Source organism: Notolabrus celidotus, chromosome 17 (assembly GCF_009762535.1).
Source record: "Notolabrus celidotus isolate fNotCel1 chromosome 17, fNotCel1.pri, whole genome shotgun sequence".
NCBI lineage: Eukaryota > Metazoa > Chordata > Actinopteri > Labriformes > Labridae > Notolabrus > Notolabrus celidotus.
Genome location: NC_048288.1, coordinates 29,403,702 through 29,426,335, shown reverse-complemented (window position 1 = coordinate 29,426,335; position 22,634 = coordinate 29,403,702). Strand labels below are relative to the sequence as shown.

The following is a 22,634-nucleotide window of genomic DNA, read 5'->3' as shown; positions in this document are numbered from 1 at the left end:
TGGGCTGAAAAGTTTGGGAACCCCTGATCTAGATTAAGCAGCTGTTTCCGATGTTTCTGCAGCCAGCCTCTAGTGGACGCTCAATGAACTGCAGGTTTTAACATTTTCGAGTGGACTTAATATTTTAAGACTGGAGGTTGCATCTTGATTTCAATGCACGAAGCCTGTGGTGCACCACCTCAAAAATGAAATGCAAAGAACAGCAGACTGCAAGCGCTGCGATTAGTCCACTGGGTAGCATCGTACTTCCTGGATCTACAACATTTCCAGAATCACTGTACGTCCATCTCCTTTGACGTCTTCTCTGTTTTCTTCTTTGCAATAATTGCGGTATGCTAAGTTGCTCAACATTTATCAGCTCCAGCTCTTAAATAGCATGCTCAGATAATACGCTCGTTAGTTTCCTGTGCTCAAACAAGAAGAAGAAGAAGAAGCCCAAACACCAAAGGGTCATTTTCTGCAGACCAGCTAAATTAATCCACATTAAATCCCTTTGAGGGACTGTGGGGGTCACAAGTCTTTGGCACCTATGTTTGGGGGTCATGGGCTGAAAAGTTTTGGGACCCCTGATCTAGATTAACCAGCTGTTTCCGGTGTTTCTGCAGCCAGCCTCTAATGGACGCTCAATGAACTACAGGTTTTAACATTTCCATATTAAGTGGACTTAATATTTTAAGACTGGAGGTTGCATCTTGATTTCAATGCACGAAGCCTGTGGTGCACCACCTCAAAAATGACATGCAAAGCACTGCAGACTGCAAGCGCTGTGATTAGTCCACTGGGTAGCATCGTACTTCCTGGATCTACAACATTTCCAGAATCACTGTACGTCCATCTCCTTTGACGTCTTCTCTGTTTTCTTCTTTGCAGTAGTTGTGGTATGCTAAGTTGCTCAACATTATCAGCTCCAGTTCTTAAATAGCATGCTCAGATAATACGCCCAAACAAGAAGAAGAAGAAGCCCAAACACCAAAGGGTCATTTTCTGCAGACCAGCTAAATTAATCCACATTAAATCCCTTTGAGGGACAGTGGGGGTTGCAAGTCTTTGGCACCTATATTTGGGGGTCATGGGCTGAAAAGTTTGGGAACCCCTGATCTAGATTAACCAGCTGATCATGATTGAAGGAAGCAAATGTGTGCAGAACTGGTGTGAGTATTTCAATAAGGACAGAATCTGTGCGGCTCCAACGTCACATTTCCATCTTTGTGAACCTGACGAGTTTATGTACAACCTTTATGAAATCATCCCGCTCTGTGTCATAAAAATAATGAACTGTTTCCAGAGCTGGAGTGCATAAATCTAAAGATCATTGTTCTCACCTGAAACAATCCTAAAAATAAGCCTGTCTGCATCAGCTGTATTGGATTAATGATATTTCATTTTTTAGATTTATGCATCTACAGGCCAGATAATTAAACCACTAAGAACATTTTATTACTGAAAGGTCAGTGCTCTTGCTCAGTATGCGCGACGGCACTGAGCTCAGCGGCCACCCAGGAGCACATTCTGGTGTCTGTGTTCCCATGATTTAACTGCTAAGTGGACCAAAGGGCCAATCTATCCCCAAAAAACCACAGCGTATTCCTTTAATTCTTCCGAGTGTAGCGTTCGCCTCCAAATGCATTCGGCGCCATTTATCTCCGCTTTTGGAATTAAGACATTTAATGTTCAGCCTTTTCAAGTGCTTTAGATCTCTGAGTTTGGAGTCAGGACAGAGACTGAGTGAAGCAGTAATTGGCAGCACATTCAAAAGGTGCGCTCTGTCTCCCATCAGAGTCGGTCTTAAATCCTGTCTGCTATTACACGTTTGAATCTGAAGCATCATAAAAAAGGAAGCAGGTGGAAGAGAGAGAGAGTAAGAGAGAGAGAGAGTGGGAGAATAGAGATGAAAAAAATACATTTCACCCTAAATAAACCGCTTTGACAAACTTCATCTCTTTCAGTCAGAGCAGATGATTCACTGCATATCAAACAATAAGGAAAGAGGGGAAAGGCTGACATGGCGCATCACTCAGGCTCAGATCATGCTAGCCTACGCTGCTCAACAGGCCCCCTCCAACTCGCTCTTTTCTTCCTCCCATGCATTACACACGACCAAAAAGTGAAATGCAAGCACAGTGCAGCTTCTGTTTTCCCCTCCTAACTAAGTGCAATTCATCAAGACGGCAGGAGTTTTAAGGGCTTGTTTCATCCCTCTTCACAAACTAACAATCAGTCAATACCTGCGTTAGATACAGATTGTCTCGTTCCACAAAGGTTTAGAGATCCGGTCTTAAATCCCCCCGGATAGCAGACTCATTACATAACTCTAATAACTTCAAATATGTTTTGTATTTAGGATTTTAATATCTGAAACATGATCTCAGTTCTTACTAAGTGGCTCTATGACAGCCAGTGAAAGAGATTCCCGCCAAAAGCTAGCGTTAGCTTGAATGCTACTTCTAACTGGGGGAATTGAACCTCTTAAGCATAAGAACATGCCAACCAGAGGATGAATTTGGTTTGTGTTTGGTAGCATTGTTGGGCCCGATTTTCTGTTAATGTGAGGCGTGAACATCCAAGCTTTAACTCATCTGAACGACGAGAAAAAGTTGCAAACAAGTGCAAAAACACTGCGATTAGCCGAAGAATCTCCCCTCCAGGTCTTAACGTAGCACTGACAACATGTTTTTACACTCACTCTGAATTATGTGTGTTTCTAAATTGTTCAATAAATTTTTTTTTAACACAAGGCAGTCATTTTCCTCCTCCTCGGCGCTAAAATGCCCTCAGCATCAGCTCTCTGTTACAAACAGTTCAACTTTAGGAACACCGCCACACTTCCTTATCATCAGCCAATCAGAATCAAGAAGGGGCGGGACTTCTGATATCAACCGAAACAATGGCAGAGGTCTGTACCATAGACTGTACAGAAAATGGATGTCATCTCGCTCGTCTCGAAGTGAGGCCGCCACAAAAACTGCTCCCCCTAGTGGCTGGCTGCAGTATAGGTCAAAAACTTCGTCTCCCCCATTCATTTGAATGGGGCTGCAGTCAAACTTTAAAAAATAAATACATGTACGAATGTTTCTCATATCCGTATGCTGTGGTGATATGTAGTTATTAGGTGCCATGGGACAACTTTCATAACCTTATAGCAGTGAATGCCAGTGAAAAGTGCTTTTACATTAAGGTTGTAGGTGCTGTCAGTGTAAAATAACAGCACTAGTAGACACAAGGCCTTCCTTACCTTTGGCTAAATAGAGACTGGATGCTAAAATTATTGTTTGAGAGTATGCTACAGTACGATACAGCAATAAAGACCTCATTTTGTAGCTAACTAAAACAGGAAGTGTTTGAAAAATGACCCAAAATCCCTCCAGATTATCAGTTGACTTCACCAATCTGTTTCTGAAGCGCTGTTTTGAAGGAAATTGTCGCCGGTCGCCATATTGGAAATGCTGAACTCAACCAAACTTCGGGCCTTTAGCCTTTTAGCTAGCAGCTACAGGGTGCCCACCTGTCGATCAAGTCAGCCATGCCCTTATTTGGGCAAAACTCATAAATTTAATATCTTCAAATATAAAGAGTTATAAAAAAAGTCAACCCTTGTACAGTGTGTGCCGATAGAGAAATGAGCTATTCAGACCTGAACTGTTTTTTGTACCAGGCTGTAAACATGTTTACTCCTGCTGTAAAGATCGTCTTCTTTGAATGGGTGTGTTTGTGGTTAACTGTGTTTCTGCAGCCAGCCCCTAGTGGACGCTTGATGAACTGCACTTATGCATGGGCTTCATTTTGTTAAGACTGGAGGTTGCCGCTTGATTATAACCCACAACAAGCTGTATGACGTTCAGGGGAATGTGAATTAAGTGTATATTTTGGATCATTGGAGGACACCTACAGAGGCATGATAACCTTCTGTTGTGTGTGATGTGTCAGTATTTTCATATCCTGCAGCGTGTGCATGTTTAAGATTATAAAGAATGTGTAGTTCCACGTTGGATGATTCATGCAGCCTCATTTTTAAAATAGTAAGGCTTTTTAAAAACCTGTCAGAAACAGAAAAAACAGCAGAAATCCAGGTGATTTTGCAGAAAGTGAAGCAAACACATATCCCCTTTATATCTGCGTCTACCTTTGTCATTGCTTAATGACTACAATACACAGGCCCCCAGAGGAGGAGGAGGGGAGGAACAAATCCTGCTTATAATGTGATGTCCAGGCATGTCTTTGTGTAAGAGGGGATGTCAGCTTACATACCACATGTGGGATAAACCATATTACTGTTAATCCCTCCACTAATCTGCAAATGGCTTTTTTTTTGTCGTTCCTCTTTTGTTTAAGCAAAAAAAAAAAAAGACAGGAGCGGGATGCGTTCCAAAGCGCACATTAATGATTAAAAACTAGCAAGCGGCTAGATTTTTTGGGGTTGGTGATTTGCCACTCACTCCACTACAAATCCCCTGCGCTCGCCTGTCTGCCGGCGAGAGGAGGCGGATAGCTCTGGTGTATTTTTGGTTGCAGTCACAGCATTCCTGGAGTTATTCTGTGATAAATTGTTTTAATTTATTTTTCCCGGTAGAGCTCCGGTTATCCTTTTTCTTCCCTCGGATGGTGATTTGTTATGTTTGCCAGAGTCGCCGCTGCGAGATCAAAAGTGTAGTTAAACGTGTTTCTTACAGCTGTGGGTTACACCTGTATGAGAGGAGGAGTGCAGCGGCAGTAGGAGGAGAACAAAGAGCTTCCCATTTCAAGAAAGAGTGAGAAGTAGAGCACATTAGTGAGGAAGAAAAACGTCCTTCATGGCTGCAGAGCAAGCTGGGCTGCAGGAGACAAATCCTAACCTGCTTTTTCTTGTATGCAGAAAAGACTTCCTTTTATGAAAGCAACACGAAGACATGAACTGCAGGTTGTGTTAGAAAGATCTCTGCTACTGATTTTCTCTTTGAGTCTTGAGAATGAGCGTGAACCTCAGATCATTTGATTTGATTGGAATATAAATCGAGTTATGATGTGTCACTGGATTTATGACCTCAGCTAACAACTTATGGATGAGTTAAAGGTCTAAACTGCTAGTTTTTAGTCCTCTTGTTAATTCTGGTCCCATTTGAAGCACAGTTTGCTTTGAGGCATGGCCATCTTGTAATTGATGAGTGGCTACCACTGTGACCTGAAAATGTCTTGTAGTTCAGAATGTGCTTTAGCTAGGTTTTGATGTGCACTTCTTATTCCAGCTCCTTTAAAATCACTCTGATCAGAGATTCCAACCACACTGTTTTCATGGACGCTAAATAAAGTGATCAGTTTAAGACGTGTGTACATGCATCAAGCATTAAATCTGACTTAAATGATTTGGACGTGCAGCCTTATTCTAACATTCTATCTGCCTTTATTGTATAGGACAGCTGAAGAGAGACAGGAAATGTTTGGAGTAGAGAGCAGGGGAAGGCATGCAGGAAGTGGCCGACCGGCCGGGAACTGAACTGGTGACCCCTGCGACGAGGACTATAGCCTCTGTACGTGGGGCGCTTAGACCGCTAGGCCACCAGCGCCCCCTATTCTAACAGTCCTGGTTTATACGTCTGCGTCAAATGTATAAATGTGACCGTATAATAAATAGACGTAGTATCCGTGACGTCACCCATCTGTTTCTGAAGCGCTGTTTTGAAGCTAATCATTAGCGGGTGCCATATTGGAAATGCTGAACTCAACCTAACTTCGTCCGAGCTAGTGCGAGGATAGCAGTTAGCCTTTTCGCTAACAGCTACAGTGTTCCCAACTGTCAATCGAGTCACCCACGTCCTTATTTGGGCAAGACTCTTAAGTTTAATATCTTTGAAAATAATGACCCAAACTGTTTTTTGAACCAGACTGTAAACATGTTTATTTCTGCTGTAAAGATCGTCTTCTTTGAATGGGTGTGTATGTGGTTTCCTGTGTTTCTGCAGCCAGCCTCTAGTGGACGCTCGAGGAACTGCAGTTTTTAGCGCTTATGCATTGGCTTCATATTTTAAGACTGGAGGTTGCCGCTTGATTTCAATGCACGAAGCCTGTAGTGCATCTCCTCAAAAATGTAACGACCCATGCAAAGCACTGCAGACTGCAAGCGCTGTGATTGGTCCTGTGGGTTGAATCCTACTTCCTGGATCTACAACATTTCCAGAATCACCGTACGTCCATCTCCTTTGACGTCCTCTCTCTTTTATTCTTTTGCAATAATTGCGGTGCGTCAAGTTGCTTAACATTTATCAGCTCCAGCTCTTAAATAACACGCTCAGATAATACGCTTAGTGTCAGTTTCCTGTGCACAAACAAACGGATAACTTAGAGGTATTGCAGCGTGACATGGACGCTCCACTCTATCATCCAAATATGGTCACTTCCTGTTTCTTTAAAAAGCAGATAGACCCCCTCTAAAACGAGATGGCACATCTCAAGGAGTTTATCCCAATAAAATAAATTTCTTACAGATAGAAGCAACCAAACACCAAACTTGTGATGGTACAACAGTAGACCAAGAACTTTTGCTGATGTGACAGCAGCATCCTCTTTTTCTTCCTCCTTTAAACAGTCTCTTTTTTTTTTTACCTGACTCTTATAAACAATGCTCATTTCTCAAAGAGTCACACAGTAATGTCAGGAAAGATGTTTCTTGCTGGAAACAGGTCTGAGTATTTCTGCAGCGCTGGGAGATTTTTTGGCTTCTTTTGAGAGACTTGTGTTTTATGACTCAAGTACCGTCAGAAATAGCTTTGAAAGAGAGAGTTTCTCTCTGCCTCTTCTTTCTGTTAAAAGCACCAAAAGTCTCTGTTTTTTTATGAATACATCGCAACCCCCTGGCTTTTAAATAAAAAGTGATGAAAAATTCTTCAACTTAAAGTGATTCCAAAATACCTTGTGGACTTCCTTCTGCTTGACAGAAGTGGGTTTAACGAGAGGCATGTTGCTGCAGTCGTTGTTTCATTTTATTGCCGACTCATAAAAAAGGAAAACACAGACGAGGTTTGAGATGTTTGAGAACAAATCCACACTGACCTGTCTCCGGGTCCACGGAGAAGTACGGCTGCCCCTCCAGGATGCTGTACACCACCCTGGCGCTGTTCCCGTACGTGGAGTCGTCTGCGTCTGTGGCTGTCACCTGAATTACTGAAGTGCCTGCGAGAAGAAGATTCATGACAATGATTTAGATCAACTCTTCAATACTGCTGAAAATTGCCTGCTGGATAATTGGTTGGGCTGATGCACCTTCTGATGAGGTGTCGGCTCCTCTTCTGATCACGCTCATGCAGAATGTGACTGATCATTTCTGTCCCTTTGCATTACCCAAACCAATCTTTACTCCTCCGCCACTTACACCCTTATACGTGATTGATTTTCGCAGCTAATCGATAAGTCCTAATGTATTTTTCGGAGTATATCTCTCTTAGCATACGAGCGGCACCGACACCAGGCTCTTTGCAAACCCCAAGAAGCCTATTAGCGTATCCACAGATCTTGGAGAAGCCAAATATCTGATCGCAGGCGAAACGAGTGTGATCCATTTTCTCTTCCAGAGAGGCTGAAGCCCTATTTCAGCAGAACAAAGGGAAACGGTTAGCCAAGTGCTACCTCCCAAATGGCGCCTTGCGGGGCCAAGTGTTGCCTCATTACATGCAGAGGAGAATTAATTGAGTAGAAATATTTAATGGCAAAGTGGTATAAATATAGAATTGTGCAACACAAAAGGGATGAGGACGGCGTGAAACTTCTCTAATCTGATGTCAGTTGTGATCTGTAACGTGGCGAGAGAGGAGAGAGCTACGGTGGCCCTGAGAGCTCACAGCACTGCAACTTAAAAAAAAAACACATGCAGAAAGATAAGACACAAGCAAATTAAGAAAAGGTCTTCATCAATTTGACAACACATGTGTAGCATTTAGAAAAATGCACTGCAAATAGACAGCAACACAACTGAAGTGTTTCCAGAGGACACTTAAAAGTGATGCACACGTCCGAACACGCTTGTTGTTGATGCAGATTTTGAGTCACAGCGCCATTAAGGTTCTTAATAAACACTTCCTTTTTTATCTCATTTTCCAACACCACTGACAGTAAGAGAACCTTAATAGCGCTGCGACTCAAAATCTGCATCAACAACAAGCATGTCCGGACGTGTGCATCACTTTTAAAAGCTGACATATTAAGCTCTTTTTCATCAATATATATTGGTCTAAGAGGTTCCAAAAACATGTCTTTAAAGTTTATTGCTCCAAAAAACACTTTGAAATCAGATTCTGGTCTGCCTGAAAACCCCTCTTTTTCAGCCCTGCTCAGAACAGGCTGTTTTCTGTGTCTGTGCCTTTAAATGAGAATGAGCTCTCTGACCACGCCCCCTCAGGAAGTGGAGGTGCCCTCGGCTGTCCAGCACGTTGATCTAATGTTTACATGTTGGCTGCATAGACACGGCTGCTCACAGACCCTCTGAATTTGATCTAGAATCTGATCCTGACAGAGGCGCCTGCAGCAGGACCTTTCTGAACCATTGGTCACAGATTTAGTGTTTCTTGTTGTTTTATTTGTCAGTATGTCGGCGTGTGTCTTGGTACACAGCTACGAGCATGTAGCTATGTGGCTATGCTAACTAGCGCTAGCACTCAACAATAAAAATCATCCACTAGATCTTCAAATCTGCAGACGTGGGGAGTCAAACCGACCTTTGTGTTTATTAAGACAGCCTACAACTAGCATGCCTCCCTCCTAAGCTCCTTGTTAGGACACATGTGTGCAGGGAATGAAAAACAGGAGGAGGGGTTGAGTTGTATTTTATACAGTCTATGGGCTGAACAAGCTCCGAGCTCTGACTTCCTGTTACAGACCGGATGGCGTTGTGACGTATGAAAAACACTGAAAACTGAAACGGCTGGTTTCAGCACACATTTATAGAAAGGTGGAGAAATCAGAACAGGGGCAGAATGGATTCTTTTCATTTTCGGGGGGTTTGTAGACAGGGACACATATTTCAGGTAGAGAACCATTAAAAAGTTGATTTTGCATGATATGTCACCTTTAAAGAAAATTAAAATACATTTAAAAAAAGGGGGTATGTGGTGGCTGAATTGGTTTTTAACTATTAAATACAAGAGAAAGACAAAAGTTAGAAAAAGGGCTACTATGTCCTTATGTTTTTCCTTATGTGCTCTTAATATAAAGGGGAAATGTTTCCCACTTTAAGTGGTATTTATTTAACCTGCTGAGCAATGAAAAAGAAACCCGTTCATATGCTGCCATCCTAGCAAGAAGGTTATGCCAATCAGTGACAGATGGTGTGTGGGCTGATTTCCATTGTTGAACGAGCAACCTTCTACCCAACATGATAGCGGTCTGGACCCATGCTGTAGAGGTAAATGAGACTATATCTTTCAAAGTTGATGGGTCCCCTAGAATATATAATCAGATGGGGACTGCCTGACCAATGATTCTCTGAATTAATTCATGCACTGCTCTCCAGAAGTCCTGTACTTTTGGGCAAAACCATAGGACATGAGCAAGTGTATCATGATCAGGGCACTTCCAGCACACGGGGTCCCCTTTGAGCTTAGCCCTGAATAATCTAGATGGAGTCCAGTATATTCTATTGATTATCTTGACTTGAATTAACCTGGTACGAATGTTTCATGACAAATATTTTAAATTGCACAAGACACTCTGTATCTGTGAATGTAGTTGAAAGGTCTTTTTCCCTTGCAGTTTTCAAGGCACCAGTTGTGCTATTATTCTCTAACAATACAGAATAATAAATTGAAACTTCATGACCCCTGCCATGAGTTGAGATGATTAAAGAGGCTGTATGTGATTTTTTTCTGGGGCTGGAGATTGATTTAATGAAAATATAAAGATTTTTCTAATGTGTTGTGTTGTAGTCTTTGCAGCACGTTCCCTAAATTCTGTGCATATGTTGTCAGATTGACGAAGATGTTTTCTTAATTTGCATGTGTTTCCTTAAATTGCATTGCTGTGAGCTCTCAGGGCCACTGTAGAGATCCCCTCCTCTTGGATGTGTGTCATGTAGGAAAAGGAAAAATCATGGAACTAGAAAGCAAAGCGAGAAGAAGAAGAAGAAGAAGACCACGGCTGTCTGATTTGGTGTAAGTGACAGTTGGAGAGGATTCTGGAGCAAGTTCACCGAACCTTGATCGGTAATACCTTTAACTAGGGAATTAGACTCAGAGAAGCTTTTCTGACATGGCAGCTTTTAGAAAATATCACTGATCCACATCAGCCATCTCATCGCTGACTTTAAGCTTTTGAAGGCTGCTGAATTTCCACACAAACAAGTCAGGAATTATCTTTTTTTTCTTTCTTTCTGTTTGAGGATGGGGGAGACTAAATTACCCTGACTGTAATCGCTCAGTTGTCAAAGGCGGGGCGTGTCAAAGTCCCCCGAGAAGAAGAAGAATGTCAGAGCCGTGAGACTATAATAAAACTCAAAGTGTATGTCACACTTAAAGGGCCAGTGTCTCGGCGCAGTCACTCGTGAACACATGCTCTGCCAAGCGGTGACATCACACCTCGGTTGTTGCCATGGGCACCCGTGCTGCCCTTAGATAAGTGCCGGCCTCTCTCTTGGGGTTGTTGAACCAAGTGACAACTCTGTCACATGTCCGGGGCTGCGAGAGCGATGTCCCTCTGTCCCTGAAGCTCAGCAGCAGCAGCAGCAGCAGCAGCAGCAGCAGAAGAGAGTTCACTTCATGTTGTCATGCACGTATTGATTGGACGCCTTTTTTTTATATTGTTTATCTATATTCATGATGCCAGTGTGCACTTTTTAGAGACAAAGTGCACGCTGAATTAAACTTTTATTTGACTGACAAGAAGAAATAATCAAACTGCAAACGGCGCCGTCTCAGGAACTGGAAACACTCGCTGAGATGACACAGCTGACAGTGCTGGTAATTAAATTAAATACTGTTTTAATAAGATGCAATACTGTATTTAAAAGATTATCTGCACGAGTGCTGTCGCTGCTGTCACACACACACACATGCTTTACCTTGTTTATTCTGCGGTCATGAACAGCTCCTAGTCTCTCTCATTTAATTAGCGGGGCCCTCTTTGTTGAGGCTGCATCGTTATTATGATTGATAAAGTCCCATTGATCCGGTAAGACTGGCAACATCTCTATCCTATTTGAATCATAAGCCTGTTAAATCCGGCGCCACACATGCAGGAGAACACACACTCATTTGTGTAAACACGTAATTATTGTCTGAGTTAAGATCAATCAATGTCGTTAACACACACAACTAACCATCAGTTGTTCCTTATATTGAGTCCTTAATCACTGATTATGTATTTATTAATCTTATTAATTTACTTTATACTTATTAACTCTTTCAATCCAGCATACAGTGAAATTATTCACTCTAGAATGCTACGCTCCCAACATGCAGGCCTGCTCATCATACCTAAAGTCTCCAAAAGTAGTATGGGAGGTAGAGCCTTCAGTTATCAGGCCCCTCTCCTTTGGAATCATCTACCAGTCAGGGTCCGGGAGGCAGACACCCTCTCTACTTTTAAGAGTAGGCTTCAAACTTCCCTTTCCAATAAAGCTTATAGTTAGAGCTGGATCAGGCTTGGACCAGCTCTTAGTTATGCTGCTATAGGCTTAGACTGCCTTGGATCCTGTCTCTCTCCTCTGTCTGCCTGTCTCTTACTTTAACCCTTCCTGTCCCATTAAAGTTACTAACCATAGACCTTTCTGGAGTCCCTGAGCTCCCTTGTCTCGTAGGTTCCTCTTGATCATTGCGACAGACTCCATCTGTCCAAGATGGGACTGGATCTTATCCTGTCTTGATGTTGGGTCTTTGTTAATAGTAGAACATAGTGTACGGTCTAGACCAGTTAAGAGTAGGCTTCAAACTTAAACTTAAAACTTTCCTTTTTGATAAAGCTTATAGTTAGAGCTGGATCAGGCTTGGACCAGCTCTTAGTTATGCTGCTATAGGCTTAGACTGACACACTGGGATCCTATCTCACCCCCTTCCCATCACTTACTTTAACTCTCCCTGTTCCATTAAAGTTACTAACCATAGACCTTTCTGGAGTCCCTGAGCTCCCTTGTCTCATTGGTTCCTCTTGATCATTGAGACAGACTCCATCTATCCAAGATGGGACTGGATCTTATCCTGTCTTGATGTCGGGTCTTTGTTAATAGTAGAACATAGAGGATGGTCTAGACCTGAATTCTGTAATTTAGGTCCCTGCGGTTGCTACTATGCATCGAAAGGAGTCAGTTAAGAGTAGGCTTCAAACTTTCCTTTTTGATAAAGCTTATAGTTAGAGCTGGGTCAGGCTTGGACCAACTCTTAGTTATGCTGCTATAGGCTTAGAATGATGGGTGTCTGCCTGTCACTTACTTTAACTCTCCCTGTCTCATTAAAGTTACTAACCATAGACCTTTCTGGAGTCCCTGAGCTCCCTTGTCCCGTAGGTTCCTCTGGATCTCTGCAACAGACTCCAGCTGCTACAACTACTACTATCCGTCTCTCCACTATCATCTCTCTCTCTCTTCATCTCCCTCTATCCCTCTCTCCAACACGGTCTCAGCAGATGTGTGTCTAACATGAGTCTGGTCCTGCTGGAGGTTTCTGCCTGTTAAAGGAAGTTTGTCCTTGCCACTGTAACTTGCTAAATGCTGCAAAGTGCTCTGCTCATGGTGGATTAAGATGAGACCAGTCTGTAAAATGGGGCTGAATCTTATCCTGTCTTGATGTTGGGACTTAACAAATATACAAATGCAGTCAGTGGAGCTATTCGAATGACTTTGCACCCTTTATAAAAATGAGAACATCTCAAAATTGGAAAATACGCCTCGTTCAAAAACTTCCGGAGCATTAAAAATAATACTGTAAAGCTGTTAAATACATGATTCTGATTGGTCTAAACCCCATAACATTAGTATTTAATTCTCAACAGCAAAAGCAACACTAGGGACAACCCCAACACGGTCTCAGCAGATGTGTCTAACATGAGTCTGGTCCTGCTGGAGGTTTCTGCCTGTTAAAGGAAGTTTGTCCTTGCCACTGTAACTTGCTAAATGCTGCAAAGTGCTCTGCTCATAGTGGATTAAGATGAGATCTGACTGAGTCCTGTCTGTAAGATGGGACTGGATCTGATCCGGTCTTTATGTTGGGTGTTTGTTGATAATAGAATATAGAGTCCGGTGTAGACCTGCTCTGTTTGGAAAGAGTCTGAGGATGATGTTTGCTGTGATTTGGTGCTAAAAGTCTATAAATGTTAGACACGTGAAGCACAAACTCACCAATATCTGACATTTCAGGGACTCTGGCATAGTACGGGTCCTTGGTGAATCTGGGCTCGTTGTCGTTGATGTCGTGGATCTTGATGATGAACTCTGATTCGCCCTCCAGCGCCTCGTTGGTGAAGCGGTTGACAGCTTTGGCGTGCAGGATGTAGTAGGCCTTCTCCTCTCTGTCCAGCCTCTTGGTGGCGTGAATGTCTCCGGATTTCTCGTCTATCTTAAACAGGGTCCCCGCTCCCTCCCCTGTGAGGACGTACCGCGAGCTCCCGTCTCCCCGATCTGAATCTGAGTGAAGCTGCGGAATTGAAAAGGGAAAAAAGAAACAATACTAATGAGTATCCCCGCAGCTCCAAAACATCGATTTCAAGCAACTGTTTGTGGCACTTTCATTTTAATACATTTCCACTCTGCAGCTCTCTGCTGCTAATTGTTATAGCACAACAATGATTACAACTCAGCTTTATGAAAGCTTTCACATTTGCTTAATTTTCTCTTATGAACACAGAGTGTCAGCTTGCTCTTTGCAGGGAAAAAGCTCCTAGTTAACATGAGCAGAAATAGCCGCTCTGAGCAGAAACAACATCTACAAAAAGGAGACACATCACAGTGCTGGCTGCTCCGTTTGATTGACAGGTGATGTCTGAGAAGTTCAGAGCAAAATATCCCAGAAACGAGCACTTTGAACTAAAGATGTCAGAAGAAAAAAAAAATCAAGTTTCAAAGCAGATCCACAGTTCCTCTACTTAGGTATTTCTGATACACCGCTCACATATCAGTGATCTGACCAATCTGGGCCTTGGCAGAGAAACACTGACAGCTTTGATAAGTGCTTTTGGTGTTATTTAACAGATTCATATCATCTTTAGTAAACTGTCATCATTGTGGCTTCACCTCGTCTCTGTGAAATTCACATCCTGCCAGGAAGAAAACACACAGCCGCTTAGAGCCGCAGTTTAGAGCCGCTGGAAACACAGACCCGTGACAGCCTTGTTGCGGTCTTAATTAGGGTCTTCTGTGCATAAAAGTGAGCGTCTGAAAGTATGATACAGAACGGGTACGGGGTTAGCGTCATCCACTGTTGGTGTTGCGTGCAGACCACAGCTGTCTCTTTGCAGCCGCAGATCAGTGCACTGCTAATGCTATTTTTGGCAACTGGTGTTGACCGTGAGGAGGGATAACCCCCAATCATATAGCACCAGATAATGCTAACTCATACTTAGAGAACAGCTGCATGTTAGCTACAGTTACATGTGCTTGTTCTGATATAAAGCATATTGAAAGTCCTGTTAGGTGATCAAACGATTCATGATTTCCATCTAAAGGCCTCTTTGTCCTCTGACTATGATGTAGCTTAGCAAACAGAGGTCAGCTAGCAGCTAGTCGTACGTGCAAACCGCTAACCTCATTATATGCAGCTGTGGGTGTTGCTTGTAGACATTAGTTGTCTAGTTTTGGCTGCAGGACACTTGATTTTAGCGCCTCTTATGGGCAAAGATTTACATCTTCTCTTCCTGCTGACATGCCAAGGCTGTACTTTTGCAAAATCTGTTACTGGGGTTACTCCTAGGGGCTGTTTCTTCATAGTGCTGTCAGTCTCATAGAGGGTTGCCACCTTCCTCACTACTAAATAAGGCACAGCTGCACGGTGCCATGGTGGTGTTTAGACTTTTGTCCTTTTGCACAGCAAAAGAGAGAAGTCCTTACATGACAGGTCACAGTTTACAGATATTTGAAGTTCATTTTTGATCAGCTCTGTGCTGCATCTTTTTCTTGAGTCTGATCATGTAATGGCCATCAGAGAGAAAATCCTCTCCTCACTTCTTTGCAGGACTTGGTGCATTTGCGCTGTATGCAACTGATGCGCTTGAGGGGCCCTGTGATTGGATGACAGGCGGTGTGATTGGCACATGATCTGCTACTGACGTTATATCTGATCTAGGATCTGTAGAGTGCAGTCTGCTGTATTTAGAGAGTTAATAGTCAATGTACAGGACAATTGAGGTCCTGTATGAAACAAACCAATTTAGCTCAATATACAGGATGTCCCGGCTAATACAGGACAGTTGGCAACCCTAGTCTGACACCTGCAGCTTCACTGCAGTTTGGGGAATTCAAAGTTGCATTATACGAATTGTCGGTCTTGTTGTTGATGGTCTTGTTGGCTTTTGTAGATCAGGTTTGAGTTTAGCTCACTAGCTAATGCTAATCCTAGCTTACAAAGTATCTACAGTTATCTCGTTAGCCAGTGTTGCATGCGTATGTTTGGTGAAAAGAAAATCATCTTCAGTTAACCAAATAATATATAAATTGAATATTTATCTGTGGCATTGATTAGCTCAGGGGTTCCCAAAGTGGGGGTCCCGAGATGTCTTCCTGTTTGTTTGTTTTCTAAATAATTTAAACTTGCTTATTTTACCCATTATTGTAAAAAATGTAGATAAAAAAAAAGTAGTTTGAAAAAAATAAACTACTGCAAATAAGTTCATTTCATGAGTTTTCTGCCTCTCTTTGTTGCCAGATGACTCCTAAAGTTCGGGTCAGGGTTAGCTAACAGTTGATTAACAACAGGATCAGTAGCAGCAGGTTCATTCAAGGCAGCACAATAAACACGACCACATTTGCATGTAGGCAAACTAATTTTGAAGCAACATTTAACCACTTCGAGGGATGGTGGGGGGCTAAAAAGTTTTGGAACTCCTGGATTAGCTGTTAAAAGTGAGCAAACAAAGCATGCATGCTGAACACTACTGAACTTTTTAAAGCTGCAGATAGTGCAAGATGTAGATGATCTGGGATGTTTTCCTCTTCCTCCTCTGACTTTAAATATCACTACACTAATAGTAGTCAGCTAATTGTGCATGCATAAGATGAGATAAGATAAGATAAGCCTTTATTGATCCCACAGCAGGGAAATGAGGGAAGCTAGATTACACAAAAGTTGAGTTTTATACATAGTTTAATAATGCACATGAGCGTACGATGATGTGTGGGCGATCAGATGACTATTTCAAACATCTTCCTCCTCCTCCGTCTCTGACATATGAGCGCTGATTGTCACATGCGCCACTGTTGTTTCCAGAGCCAGACAGATGTCAAGACTAAATGTGATCAGCCATGCCGACACAGTCTTAAAAACGGCTTTAAAACTCTCTGAATATCAATGTTTGTATTCACTCTGTTTTTTGGACGCTTCGCGAGGCTCTCAACTTTGACATCACGCATGCAATATTCATGCCAAATATCCAGAGGCTTCAGAAAATGTTGCCTTGTGCTGATTCTGTTACGTACAGGTTGTCACCGAGCCCTTTTTTTTTGCCGCGGGGGCCGTGTGCGCGTTTGGCATTTTCACAGCGCTGTAAAACAGAATGCCAGTGGGGGTCGAAGTCTGTGAAGTACCGGCACGAGTACCGCCGCACCACGTTCACCGCCTGCCAATCCCCCTGATGGATCTGCAACACGACCAACATGCCAGAGGACCACGAGAGTCCACGAGAGTCCACTTGTCTGTGCAGCTTCTCATTATTATTTTCTCTCTCTCTATCTCCTGTTTAATTTTTTTCTGCATGAACAGCAGCTTAGCATGCGCTGACATTTTAATTCCAGCACCAAATCCCCCCCCAACATATTTATCTCAGAGAACTCATCAAAAGCTTGTCCAGTCAGTTTTTTCCCCCCCCCCCTCCCACTGCTTGCCTGCCTACTTGCCTTCCACCCCCTTTAATAACCAAGGACATGGTCATAATTGCACAGGGAGGTAAAGGGCAAAAAGGAGGGCACGTGTTGGCTAAGTACAAACCAGGGGGAAACGCCATCTGAATGTTTGCAATCATAAACGGGCGCCGGGACATCATTCTGAGCTCTCTCTTATTGACACCTCATTAACTCAAGTGAGCCGCCACGTTTTTGATTCCCCCGGCCGCTTTGAATGCATATTTTCGCTCCGAGCGTGAGCTGTTGTTGTGTCTACACGCGTTTCTTGGCTCCGCCGGTGGACAGACTGAGGGGGAATTATTGTGCGTTGCAAGCTAGGTCACGTGGGAGGACATTGCAAAGTCTCCTCTTCTCATCATATATTAAAAAGCTTTTCATCCCAGGTGCTCGGAAGCTTTACTAATTCATGCTGTTTTATCAGGGGCAAAGCTGGCACATGCGAGACGAGCAGCTTTGTGGATTAGCATCTTTAACACTGTTTTGTTCGCCTGCTTGAATGCCGCTAAAAAAAAAATAAAAAATGTTTTCATTCCTTTTCTGTGTCTGTCTAACCCAGCCGGTCGAGTGTGTTGCAGAATCTTAGCTCCCTTTCTTTCAGATTAGGATCTAGAAAGAAAAATGAAATGGATGTTCCTTTAAACCCATTTAGTTTTGTATTGGGATTAGATTCAACCTATCAACGAAAACACAGATACATTCTTAGAATTGCTCTTTATGCGGCACGGCTCACTATTCTCCAGAAATGGAGCCTCCTGACATTAAAGGTGACATATCATGCAAAATGGACTTTTTAATGGTTCTCTACCTGAAATATGTGTCCCTGTCTACAAACCCCCCGAGAATGAAAAACATCCATTCTGCCCCTGTTCTGATTTCTCCACCTTTCTGTAAATGTGTGCTGAAACCAGCCGTTTCAGTTTTCAGTGTTTTTCATACGTCACAACGCCATCCGGTCTGTAACAGGAAGTCAGAGCTCGGAGCTTGTTCAGCCCATAGACTGTATAAAATACAACTCAACCCCTCCTCCTGTTTTTCATTCCCTGCACAAATGTGTGCTAACAAGGAGCTTAGGAGGGAGGCATGCTAGTTGTAGGCTGTCTTAATAAACACAAAGGTCGGTTTTACTCCCCACGTCTGCAGATTTGAAGATCTAGTGGATGATTTTTATTTATCATGGATAAGTGCTAGCGCTAGTTAGCATAGCTACATGTAGCTGTGCACCAAGACACAGCAATACACAATGTATTGTGAAATCTTTATTCAAAGCTGCTGTGAGGAACTTTTAGCTTGCATCGATTATGGCGCCCCCTTGTGGACAAAGTGATACCTCTTATCTCGTGTCCTGTACATGCAAAATAAGTGTCTTCAGACAATAACCTCATCCTGTTGTCTTTTAACATTTAGACTTACACTATATTACCAAAAGTATTCGCTCACCTTTCTTGACTCACATATGAACTTAAGTGCCATCCCATTCCTAACCCATAGGGTTCAATGTGATGTTGGTCCACCTTTTGCAGCTATTACAGCTTCAACTCTTCTGGGAAGGCTGTCCACAAGGTTGAGGAGTGTGTTTATAGGAATTTTTGACCATTCTTCCAAAAGCGCATTGTTGAGGTCATACACTGATGTTGGTCGAGAAGGCCTGGCTCTCAGTCTCCGCTCTAAGTCATCCCAAAGGTGTTCTATGGGGTTCAGGTCAGGACTCTGTGCAGGCCAGTCAAGTTCATCCACACCAGACTCTGTCATCCACGTCTTTATGGACCTTGCTGTGTGCACTGGTGCACAGTCATGTTGGAAGAGGAAGGGGCCCGCTCCAAACTGTTCCCACAAGGTTGGGAGCATGGAATTGTCCAAAATGGTTTGGTATCCTGAGGCATTCAAAGTTCCTTTCACTGGAACTAAGGGGCCAAGCCCAGCTCCTGAAAAACAACCCCACACCATAATTCCTCCTCCACCAAATTTCACACTTGGCACAATGCAGTCCGAAATGTACCGTTCTCCTGGCAACCTCCAAACCCAGACTCGTCCATCAGATTGCCAGATGGAAAAGCGTGATTCATCACTCCAGAGAACGCGTCTCCACTGCTCTATGGTCCAGTGGCGGCGTGCTTTACACCACTGCAGCCGATGCTTTGCATTGCACTTGGTGATGTACGGCTTGGATGCAGCTGCTCGGCCATGGAAACCCATTCCATGAAGCTCTCTGCGTACTGTACTTGGGCTAATCTGAAGGCCACATGAAGTTTGGAGCTCTGTAGCAATTGACTGTGCAGAAAGTCGGCGACCTCTTTGCACTATGCGCCTCAGCATCCGCTGACCCCTCTCCGTCAGTTTACATGGCCTACCACTTCGTGGCTGAGTTGCTGTTGTTCCCAAACTCTTCCATTTTCTTATAATAAAGCTGACAGTTGACTGTGGAATATTTAGGAGCGAGGAAATTTCACGACTGGATTTGTTGCAAAGGTGGCATCCTATGACAGTTCCACGCTGGAATTCACTGAGCTCCTGAGAGCGACCCATTCTTTCACAAATGTTTGTAAAAACAGTCTGCATGCCTAGGTGCTTGATTTTATACACCTGTGGCCAGGCCAAGTGATCAGGACACCTGATTGTGATCATTTGGATGGGTGAGCGAATACTTTTGGTAATATAGGTATCTTACAATGTGATTATATGCCATGAAAACAGCCAAAAAAGGGTGTTTCTAAAGCGAGATGTCAATCATCTGTTCTGACACCTACCCCCCTCAGAGAAGTTCCAGGCATTACAATGACAACAGAGAAAGTATCAGTGTTGTTGTGGATGGTCTTGTTTGCTTTTGAGGGTCATAAAGAGGCATCAGTATCAGTTTCAGTCTGTTTCTCAGCCAGTTAAAAACTCCTCATAGTGCCTTTAAGAATAAACATATTAAAAGAGAGAGGATCTAAAAAGAGGAGCACTGTTTCATTAACCCGCTTGAAGTCTGGTAAAAAAAAAAACACACCTTGTTTTCCTCTCCGTCTAACAAAGCTTTGAGAACATCCTTCATTTGTTTTTTTGTGTTCTGTTTCACAGAAAGTGCTTCCAAACAGAGACTCAGTTGGCTGAAAACAATCCACTTCAACATTATTATCTTTCTCCTGCTGTTAGAGCTGCAATGTCCTTTTCTATGATTGTCTATCAAGCTGCCTATCTCTGCTGGCACGACAATTCAGTTAATAACCGTTGAGTCCCCTCTCCTTTTGGGCCGAGATGTGAGATAGACAGTGTGACATATGCGGTGTCGACTGTCATTTCTATGGAAACAGAGAGATCTTGTGGTTCTGAAGAGTTCCTCCTCACTCTCCCCGCGTGAAGGATATTACAAGTCAGCGCGGAGTATCGAACTCCGGCGCCCGCTGCAGTGACCCCGTCCCTCCCCGGTTGCCCACCTTGCTGGGTGGGGGGAGAGGAGGAGAATTTACTGCTGCCCTTCTACTCAAATTAAGAGGAGGGGGGAGAAGAAAAAACCTCTTCCGGAAATCAATGCGACAGCCCGACGCGCATTCACAATGGCTCTTTGATCAATTTATATCGAAAATACAATTAAACTGTCACAGGGGGGAGAAAAGAAAGCCACATGGGCAGTCAGTCTGGTCACCAAGAAGCCCCGGCAAGTCAATAGCTCGCCTTTTCTCCTCTGCCCTCCTATGGTAGCAAATCGTAAAAAAGGCAGAGAGCATGACGCTATGTCCATTAGCACAGGGCACTGCATTAAAAAAATAACCTCATCTTATAATATCCTTCTGTCTGTAAAAAAAAGGGGCTTAAAACCAGACCAGGGGTCTCATTTATAAAGGTTGCTTTATACGCACAAAACGGGGCGTGAAAACTGTTTGTGATTTATAATAATAATAATAATACATTGTATTTTTAAAGCGCTTTTCTGAAAACTCAAAGACGCTGCACAAAGGATAAAAACATCATATAAAACAACAGAATAATAAAAAGGCAAGGCAAGGCAGCTTTATTTGTATAGCGCATTTCATACACGAGGGCAACTCAATGTGCTTTACATTAAAACATTAAAAGCATTGGAGACATTCAGACAGGCATAAAATAACATAATTCAAATGACAAATATGATAAAACAGAAAAGAAAAGGAAAATTAGAAATATATTAAAAATTACATAAAAATTTTCATTTAAAGTGAGTTAAAATAATCTAAGATAGGAAGGCAGTGGTAAATAAAAAAGTCTTAGTCTTTGATTTAAAAGAGGTGAGAGTTGGAGCAGACCTGCAGCTTTCAGGGAGTGTGTTCCATTATATGTGGAGCATAATGACTAAACGCTGCTTCACCATGTTTCGTTCTGACTCTAGGAACTGAAAGCAGACCAGTACCTGAAGACCTCAGAGGTCGAGGTGGTTCATAAAGTAGTAGCAGATCAGCAATGTATTTTGGGCCTAAAGCATTCAGTGCTTTATAAACCATCAGCAGGATTTTAAAGTCTATTCTCTGACAGACAGGAAGCCAGTGTAGGGATCTAAGAACTGGAGTAATGTGGTCTACTTTTTTGGTCCTTGTTGGGACTCGAGCAGCAGCATTCTGTATGAGCTGCAGGCGTCTGATGGACTTTTTAGGGAGTCCTGTAAAGACCCCATTACAGTAGTCTAGTCTGCTAAAGATAAATGCATGGACAAGTTTTTCTGCATCCTGCTGAGACATAAGTCCTTTAATCCTTGATATATTCTTAAGGTGATAGTAGGCTGACTTTGTAATTGTCTTAATGTGGCTGCTGAAATTAAGGTCTGAGTCTAAGACTACACCAAGGTTTCTGGCTTGGTTTGAACATTTCATCTGTGCAGATTGGAGCTGAGCAGTAACCTTTAACCTTTCTTCCTCCAAAAACAATCATTTCAGTTTTTGCTTTGTTTAACTGAAGAAAGTTCTGTCTCGTCCAGTCATTGATTTGTTCAATGCATTTACTCAGTGTTTGTATGGGACTATAATCCCCTGGTGATATGGTGATGTAAATGTGTGTGTCATCTGCATAGCTATGGTATTTTATTTGGTTGTTTCTTATTATCTGACCTAAGGGGAGCATGTAGATGTTGAATAGTAGAGGCCAAGAAGAAGAAGAAAAACATGAATAAAATACATTTAAAAGCAATCATACGTTAAAAGCAGTTCTAAACAGGAGGGTTTTGGTGAGTGATTTGAAGGTGGACAGGTTGGGGCAGTTTCGAATGTTAAGTGGTAAGGTGTTCCAGAGGGTGGGGGGCGGCGACAGAGAAAGCTCTGTCCCCCAAGGTTCGGTGCTTGGTGTCAGGTGGTAGGGAGAGGAGGTGGGCGTTGGAGGATCGGAGGTTACGGGAGGGGGTGTGGTGATGGAGCAGGTCGGTGAGGTAAGAGGGGGCCTGGTTATGGAGGGCTTTGTGGGTGAGAAGGAGGATTTTGAAATGTATGCGCTGTTTGATAGCGAGCCAGTGGAGGTTTTGGAGGACAGGGGTGATATGGTCACGGGAGCAGGTGTGGGTGAGCAGGCGGGCGGCAGAGTTCTGGATGTAAAAAACAAACTTGACGTGAAAATGTGAGTACCAGTAAGCAAACTCTGACCCAGGCGTACGTACATTTTAGAGGCAGGGGGAAATTGGCGCCGCAGTTGGTGAGAGGGA

General features: G+C 43.1%; 1 protein-coding gene across 1 annotated transcript in view; it reads right to left on the bottom strand.

Annotated features, from left to right (window-relative positions):
* Positions 1-22,634, bottom strand: part of LOC117829337 (cadherin-6-like) — a 113,032-nt gene that overhangs the window by 38,694 nt on the left and 51,704 nt on the right. The window contains exons 3-4 of the mRNA XM_034706966.1: positions 13,286-13,580; positions 7,021-7,140 (exon numbers count right to left, since the gene is read on the bottom strand). Coding sequence (XP_034562857.1) covers positions 7,021-7,140; positions 13,286-13,580 — 415 coding nt within the window. The remainder of the gene's footprint in view (positions 1-7,020; positions 7,141-13,285; positions 13,581-22,634) is intronic.